General features: G+C 47.4%; 1 protein-coding gene and 1 long non-coding RNA gene across 3 annotated transcripts; one reads left to right on the top strand and one right to left on the bottom strand.

Annotated features, from left to right (window-relative positions):
- Positions 1 to 1,922: 1,922 nt before the first annotated feature.
- On the top strand, positions 1,923 to 4,720 carry taf9 (TAF9 RNA polymerase II, TATA box binding protein (TBP)-associated factor). 2 transcript variants are annotated; one of them, XM_068580589.1, is made up of 8 exons: positions 2,073 to 2,249; positions 2,378 to 2,441; positions 2,985 to 3,066; positions 3,146 to 3,282; positions 3,466 to 3,600; positions 3,687 to 3,768; positions 3,887 to 4,003; positions 4,242 to 4,720. In XM_068580589.1, the coding sequence occupies exons 3-8, from the start codon at positions 2,988 to 2,990 to the stop codon at positions 4,376 to 4,378; spliced, it is 687 nt and encodes a 228-aa protein (XP_068436690.1). In that variant the 5' UTR covers positions 2,073 to 2,249; positions 2,378 to 2,441; positions 2,985 to 2,987; the 3' UTR covers positions 4,379 to 4,720. The 2 variants fall into 2 exon arrangements, with proteins under 2 accessions (XP_068436689.1, XP_068436690.1); XM_068580588.1 differs by lacking the exons at positions 2,073 to 2,249; positions 2,378 to 2,441 and adding an exon at positions 1,923 to 2,040 and having other exon boundaries at positions 4,242 to 4,718.
- A 318-nt stretch (positions 4,721 to 5,038) lies between these two features.
- Positions 5,039 to 7,671, bottom strand: LOC137787354 (uncharacterized). Its single transcript, XR_011077650.1, has 3 exons — positions 7,490 to 7,671; positions 7,275 to 7,329; positions 5,039 to 7,124 (listed from the first exon to the last, which is right to left on the bottom strand). It is a non-coding gene; the product is annotated as an uncharacterized lncRNA (long non-coding RNA).
- Between the last annotated feature and the right edge of the window lie 6 nt (positions 7,672 to 7,677).

The raw sequence follows: 7,677 nt of genomic DNA on the forward strand, positions 1-7,677 counted from the left end.
GGAGGTGCAGGTGGAGGTGCAGGTGGAGGTGCAGGTGGAGGTGGAGGTGCAGGTGGAGGTGCAGGTGGAGGTGGAGGTGCAGGTGGAGGTGGAGGTGCAGGTGCAGGTGGAGGTGCAGGTGGAGGTGCAGGTGCAGGTGCAGGTGGAGGTGCAGGTGGAGGTGGAGGTGCAGGTGGAGGTGCAGGTGCAGGTGCAGGTGGAGGTGCAGGTGGAGGTGCAGGTGCAGGTGGAGGTGCAGGTGCAGGTGGAGGTGCAGGTGGAGGTGCAGGTGGAGGTGGAGGTGCAGGTGCAGGTGGAGGTGCAGGTGCAGGTGGAGGTGCAGGTGGAGGTGGAGGTGCAGGTGGAGGTGCAGGTGCAGGTGGAGGTGGAGGTGCAGGTGGAGGTGCAGGTGCAGGTGAAGGTGGAGGTGCAGGTGCAGGTGGAGGTGCAGGTGCAGGTGGAGGTGCAGGTGGAGGTGGAGGTGCAGGTGGAGGTGGAGGTGCAGGTGCAGGTGGAGGTGGAGGTGCAGGTGGAGGTGGAGGTGCAGGTGCAGGTGGAGGTGCAGGTGGAGGTGGAGGTGCAGGTGGAGGTGCAGGTGCAGGTGGAGGTGGAGGTGCAGGTGGAGGTGGAGGTGCAGGTGGAGGTGCAGGTGGAGGTGGAGGTGCAGGTGGAGGTGGAGGTGGAGGTGCAGGTGCAGGTGGAGGTGGAGGTGCAGGTGCAGGTGGAGGTGGAGGTGCAGGTGGAGGTGGAGGTGCAGGTGGAGGTGCAGGTGCAGGTGGAGGTGCAGGTGCAGGTGCAGGTGCAGGTGGAGGTGCAGGTGGAGGTGCAGGTGCAGGTGGAGGTGGAGGTGCAGGTGGAGGTGGAGGTGCAGGTGCAGGTGGAGGTGCAGGTGGAGGTGCAGGTGCAGGTGGAGGTGCAGGTGGAGGTGGAGGTGCAGGTGCACATGAGCAGGTATTTCACTGCAAAGGCAAAACAGCTGCAGCAGTGAAGAGAGCGAGACGACCAAAAGACTGCTGCAGTCAACATTCAACCATAAGATCATAACAGCCTGTAGTTATGAATATAAGTAGGAATGAAATGTGATTTTCATGGAGGTGCAATCCAACAGGGTAAAAGCACCTGGAAGCAGCTAAAAATGAAATATAAAAACATACTTCAAAAAGGTAAGGCATATATTGCTAGGCTGTGACTGCGCCTGACTTTAATTTTAATTACATTTTTTATCATTGACTTAGACTATTAAACTAAGTAAATATTAACTCAGTGGCTACTTGAAATAGTAAATTAATCCGCTAATAAAATGTTGTTTTTACACGTCTTCTCTCTTAAAACCCCACATAGGAGACACTTCCACATTTTTATTTTATACCTATTGAAGTCATTTAAAGTTTGACGCTGCAGCAACACACACTAAAATACTCATTAAAAAACAAAGAAACATTAAGTTCTGCCCAGCCAACAGAAAGAAGGCAGAGGCCCAAGAAACAGGTGGAGAGCACCTGCACCACCTCCACACCTGACAGGTGGAGGAGCTGGCCCTCAACCAAAACAGTGGTTTTAAGATGGGAGGTCACAAATGTTGTTGAGGCTTTACAGGATGTTCTGTTCACATCCTTCCTCTCGCGCAGTGATGGAATATGTGTCCCATCTATTCCTCCTAGCCCAGCAAAATGACAGCTACTCTGAGTTCACAGCAGAATGTACATCACAATTTAAAATAATAGAATATATGATTTCTACATCAGTGACCTGCAATCCTGTGGAATTCCTCTTTGATGGTTCCAACGCAGATCAGCTGTTCTGGAACCTGATACTCCTCCTTTCTGGAATACCCCCCACGTGTTGTTTATTAATGTGATCACGTGTTGCTTATTAATGTGATCACGTGACTTCCTGAACGCCTCCGAGCGTTGTGACGCTGCACTTCCGGCTCTCGCCAGCGGGCGTCGCCCTCCAAAGATCCGCCGCTTCTGCTGCTCAGTGAAACCACAGAAGAAGAAGAAGCGCTGCGGGGGAAACATTAAAATGTCTGCTCCTAAAAGCATCCCGAAGGACGCGCAGGTACGACATGAAGCTGTTTACGGGTCTTTGATCCGGACGCCGCGGCGGGAAGCGACGCGGCGGGAAGCGACGCGGCGGGTTCCCGCTGGAACCGATCAATGCTCACCATGTTCACGATTATATGCGGGTTTATGCTAACGGGCTAGCTAGTGGGCTAACGTTAGCATGTTAGCTTAGCTAGTAGCGAGTGCATCAGTTACAGCTGAGAGGTACATGTACTTGATATTGTACTACTAAGAGGTACATATACTTTATTAACCTTCATAACGATCATTATCTCTCTCTCTCTCTCTCTCTCTCTCTCTCTGTCTCTCTCTCTCGATAGATAGATAGATAGATAGATAGATAGATAGATATCTGCAGCAGAGGAACATAGCTGTGTGCCATCAGGGTCGTGATCAGTAAGCATCCTTAGCATTAGCATACAGTAGCTTCAGAGTGTTATTGTTCCTTGTGGGGCAGTAAACATGTTGTTAACATGTTATTGACATGTTATTAACATGTTGACATGTTGACAGTGTGTTGTGGTTAGTCAGCAGGCTGTGGACTCATTGGTCCAGACACTGAGAGGAGGCGTCCACTGCTTCCTCAGCGTTGTATTATTATTATTATTATTATTATTATTATTATTATTATTATTAACATACAGAGAGTGAGCAGGTGTGTGTGGTCTCAGAGGGTTGGTTCAGTCCTGATGTTGAGCTAATGAAGCTAGCTGGAGACACATTCCTCTCTAACATCATCACTAAACACTACGAGCGTCAGCTGACGCCGACGTGAACTTCCTGTTTCACCAACGTGAACTTCCTGTTTCACCAACGTGAACTTCCTGTTTCACCAACGTGAACTTCCTGTTTCACCAACGTGAAGCGTCGCCGCGATGCCGTCCTCTACCTCACATTCATTCATTCATAACGTCTCATAATCATAATGTTTCTCCTCAGGTGATGATCCAGATCCTGAAGGACATGGGCATCACCGAGTACGAGCCGCGCGTCATCAACCAGATGCTGGAGTTCACCTACCGTGAGTACAAGTGACGATGCAGTACTTTGTGTATACATGCAGTACTTTGTGTATTCATGCAGTACTTTGTGTACCTCAGGCTACGTGACGACCATCATCGAGGACGCTAAAATCTACGCCGCTCACGCCAAGAAGTCCGGCGTGGACGCCGACGACGTGAAGCTGGCCATCCAGTGCCGCATGGACCGCTCCTTCACCTCGCCGCCGCCCAGAGACGTAAGCCGCCTCCCCCTTTTGCGTCACCCAGGGGCCAGTTGTCACAGAAACCTGGAGAAGTCATGGAATTGAAAATGGTTATTGGCATTGTTAGTTTAGAGTGGAGTGAAAGTGTACCTTGTTCTCCGTGTGCATGGTGCCTGAGGTTCCCCTGCAGAACCCTAACGTTCTCCGTGTGCTCAGTTCCTGCTGGAGGTGGCGCGGCAGAAGAACCAGACGCCGCTGCCGCTCATCAAGCCGTACACGGGGCCGCGGCTGCCGCCGGACCGCTACTGCCTCACGGCGCCCAACTACCGGCTGAAGACGGTGCAGAAGAAGGTGGGCGGGGCTAGAACCTTTTGGAACCTTTTAGAACCTTCTCTTCTGTTCTGCTGCACACACAACTTGTGTTGTTGTGGTTGCAGGTGACGTCGTCGGCCGGCAGGATCTCGGTGCCTCGCCTCAGCATCGGCGCCGTCTCCAGCCGCCCAGGCACGCCCACCCTCGGTGAGTCTGCTGGTTACCCAGAATGCACTGTGTGTGTTATTTATATATATATATATATATATATATATATATATATATATATATATATATAGTTACCAGTGACCCGTCTGCTCCTCAGGAGCCGCCTCCCTGCATCCCGCCTCCAGTAAGGCCGCCCCTCCCCCGGTGTCTCTGACGGGTCAGAGGTTCACGGTTCAGATCCCACCGCCGGCTCAGACCAGCGCCAGTAAAACCAGTAAGAGCTGCGTGGCTGTTCCACTGAGACGAGCACAGCTCTAAAACATCACCATAGTTTAACGTTTTTAAAAGTATTATTTACATCATATTTACTCAGGTTATATATATTTAATATATTTACGATAGAGATATTTTATAAGTAGTTTCCTTCAGTAAAGACATTAAAACACTTTTAGTAAGCGATGACATCACGAGTGATGTCATGCAGTTTGACCCTCCTCTCTCTCCGTCCGCAGCGTCTCCCGCCTCCAACGTGCTCATCAGTCCGTCGCTCATCGGATCCAAAAACATCCTGATCACCGCCAACATGCTGACGCAGAGCGAGAGCCTGAAGAGGAAGCACGAGGAAGAGGACGAGTACGACGCGCTATGACGAGGAGGAGCTATGACGATGAGGAGGAGGAGCTATGACAAGGAGGAGGAGGAGGAGGAGCTATGACGATGAGGAGGAGGAGGAGCTATGACGATGAGGAGGAGGAGGAGGAGGAGGTGGAGGAAGATTCGGCCTTGTTATCCGTAACATAATCTCCTCTCTAACACTCAGCTGTTCTCATCAGAACCTCGTTGAGGATCTAGAAGCCAGAAGAGCAGCAGTCTGACCAGAACCAGAACCAGGACCAGAACCAGAACCAGGACCAGAACCAGTCTGCATCCAAACTGAACATCTGATTTTCAATAAACCGTTAAAAAAAACTTCCTGTGTTTTTTTTGTTTTTTAAAGAAACATGTCAATATTTTAAAAACTACATTTGTAGTGAAAGCTGCTGAACTGCATTCTGGGAAATAAGAGATCCAGAGTCAGGAACCGATTTAAACTTTTAACCTGACGGACGACAAGCTCAAGTTCTCACGACAATAAAGATGATGTCATCATGAAAACATGACGTCTTGTATTGTCTGTAAAGCTCGTATAGTAAATACATTCATTACCTCACGATGACGTCATCACCGTGTCTCCATAAGGATGACATCATGACGTCATGGCGGCTCCTCCCTCCGGCTGCAGGACGCCACAAGAACGAGTCGCTGCGTCTGTTAGTTCATTTTTTACTTTAATAATAAAAAGAAAACTAAAATAAAAATCTGAAAATAAAAAACACACATGGCAGAAACAGACAGTTGGATGGCTATGAGCATAACCATGGTCACATGATACAACAATAACAACAATAATAATAATAGTCACCATAATAATAATCACCAGAAGCTGAATCATATCTTCCTGTTAGGGGGCGTGGCACTTGTCAAAATATATTTCACACTCAGCAAAACGTCACCCCACGAACACACGAACAACCAGAAGCTCAGCAGGAAACAGGAAACAGGAAGCAGGAAGCATGCTTCTTCTTCTTCTGCGTCTTTAATGACGACGGTTTGGCAGTTTGAAGAAAAGGAAAAAAAAAAGAAGCTCAAAGTCTCTTTTTGCTTTTCAGAAAAGAAACAAAACAAAATAAAAGAGGTTCAGTCCATCAAAGAGCTCCAAGTGACGGGAACCAGCTGGGACCTGAAGGTTCTGATGGTTCCACTGGTTCTAATGGTTCTGAAGGTTCTGATGGTTCCACTGGTTCTGATGGTTCCACAGAACGGGGTCACAAGAAGACGTCTGGTCGAGGAAAGTCCTTCATGAGACGAGGAAATATGAAGTAAAGATGAGGAAGAGGAGGGTGAGGAAGAGGAGCTGGAGGGAACTGGTGCTGCTGGTTTCTAGAATCAAATCTCTCGTTGACTTTGTGGCACTTTTTATAATTCGTCCGTTTCTTCACGACGAGAAAAAATAAAATTGTAGAAAAAAGAAAAGTTTCAATTTTTTTCTGCTGAAAAGAAAAATGAAATAAAGTCGTAAAGTTTATTTAGTGAAAACATTTTGTAGTTTTATTCTGAAGGTTCAAATATAATAAATAAGATTTAGATTCAGAATGTTTGAGGAGAAAATAAAAGACAAAAGATAATTATATTTATTAAATATTTTAAATGACTTCATGGAAAAAAAACATGAAATCTAAAAATGTTAAACGAGAAATATTTAGTTTTTCTTTTTTTCTTTAAATGAAATATTAATTATTAATGTTGATATTTGTCTTTTTTTAGAGATTGCAGAAGAACATTTTATACAATATAATGATGTAATCAGGTTATTTATTTATTGTTTGGCAAAACAAAACATAGAAAAAGCTGCAACATGAGATGAAGGCACGATGTTTACTAAACAACAAACAATCAAAGTGCATTCTGGGTCGAATAGTGAGAGACGAACCAACGACCAGCAGCAGCGCTTCCCTTTGACCAGCTGGTCCGACCGGACGCTCTGATTGGTCCTCACATTCACTCACATTTATAATTATGAATATCTATAATTATAAATAAATGTGAATATAAATTACCTACAATGGCCCTCAAAGCGTCTACTTCCTGTGTGGGCGGGGCTTATGTGTTTAAACAGATTCTTTAAATAAAGTTTGTCGACGCTGGAATATTTCTTTCAAAATAAAACGAGGACAACAAATGTTTTTACAAGATGGCCGACAGAGCTGAGAGCGGATGCTGGTAAAGTGTGTGTGTGTGTGTGTGTGTGTGTGTGTGTGTGTGTGTGTGTGTGTCTCTAACACCTCTTCTTTTCTTCCGTTGTAAATATATATTCTGTTTGTACAACGCGCATTCAACCAAACAAAGATTTTCAAAGTAAAAGCGGACGAGCGCTGCTGCAGCTTTTAGTTTGTAGGCCTCGTCCTCCAAACATTCCTTCTGTCCTGCAGCTGCTCACATGTCGCTTCACCCTCAGCGGGAAACAAACAAACAAACAAACGGAAAGAGAGCGACGAGGAGGAGGAGACAGGAAGATGAGACGAGAGGAAGAACACACAGGCTCCTCCCACTCCGTCCACCAGGGAATGCACCGCGTGCGTGTGTGTGTGTGTGTGTGTGTGCGTGTGTGCGTGTGTGTGCGTGTGTGCGTGCGTGCGTGTGTGTGTGTGTGCGTGTGTGTGTGTGTGCGTGTGTGTGTGTGTGTGTGTGTGTGTGTGTGTGTGTCCTAGCAGTCCTCGTCCTTGTCGTCCACGGCTCCTTTGAGTCGCAGGCGGGCGAAGTCCTCGAAGACGAAGTCGTCATCCTGAGAGACGCTGCTGAGGGCACGAAGACACGCGTCACACTGCTGCAGCGGGGGGACTAGTAGTACAGTATATAGTACTAGTACTACAGTATATAGTACTAGTACTAGAGTATAAAGTATTCTGTTACAGCTAAAGTACTAATACTAGTGTATAAATACTCACTTTGTGTCAAATTCTATCAAATTGGTGTCGATGGGAGGATCCATCTCTGGAACAGCTGTAACACACACACACACACACACACACACACACACACACACACACACACACACACACACACACACACACACACACACACACACACACACACGTCATAAATGTGGTAAACATAAAGTTGAAATGGTGGGAGGAGCCAGCTGCATTGTGGGAGGAGTCACCTGACTGCGGGCGGGACAGCGGCGGCTCCACCGGCTTCGGGTGCATCAGGATGAACGGCAGCTCCACCGACACGTCTCTGCAAGGAAACAACAGCAACACGTCAATCCAACAGGAAGTCACCTCTCTGTCCACTTCCTGTTTGCATCAACACGGAGTTCTGAACTGAATCTCAACAGGAAGTGATCTC

This window comes from Clinocottus analis, unplaced genomic scaffold (assembly GCF_023055335.1).
Source record: "Clinocottus analis isolate CAN_PGR_092001 unplaced genomic scaffold, fCliAna1.0.p SCAF_17, whole genome shotgun sequence".
In the NCBI taxonomy this organism is placed as follows: domain Eukaryota; kingdom Metazoa; phylum Chordata; class Actinopteri; order Perciformes; family Cottidae; genus Clinocottus; species Clinocottus analis.

Coding starts and splice junctions, on each gene's coding strand:
- taf9 (XM_068580588.1), top strand. CDS start 2,005: ATGTCTGCTCCTAAAAGCATCCCGAAGGACGCGCAG. Junction 3,601..3,686: donor TGAAGACGGTGCAGAAGAAG/GTGGGCGGGGCT, acceptor TTGTGGTTGCAG/GTGACGTCGTCGGCCGGCAG. Junction 4,004..4,241: donor GACCAGCGCCAGTAAAACCA/GTAAGAGCTGCG, acceptor CTCCGTCCGCAG/CGTCTCCCGCCTCCAACGTG.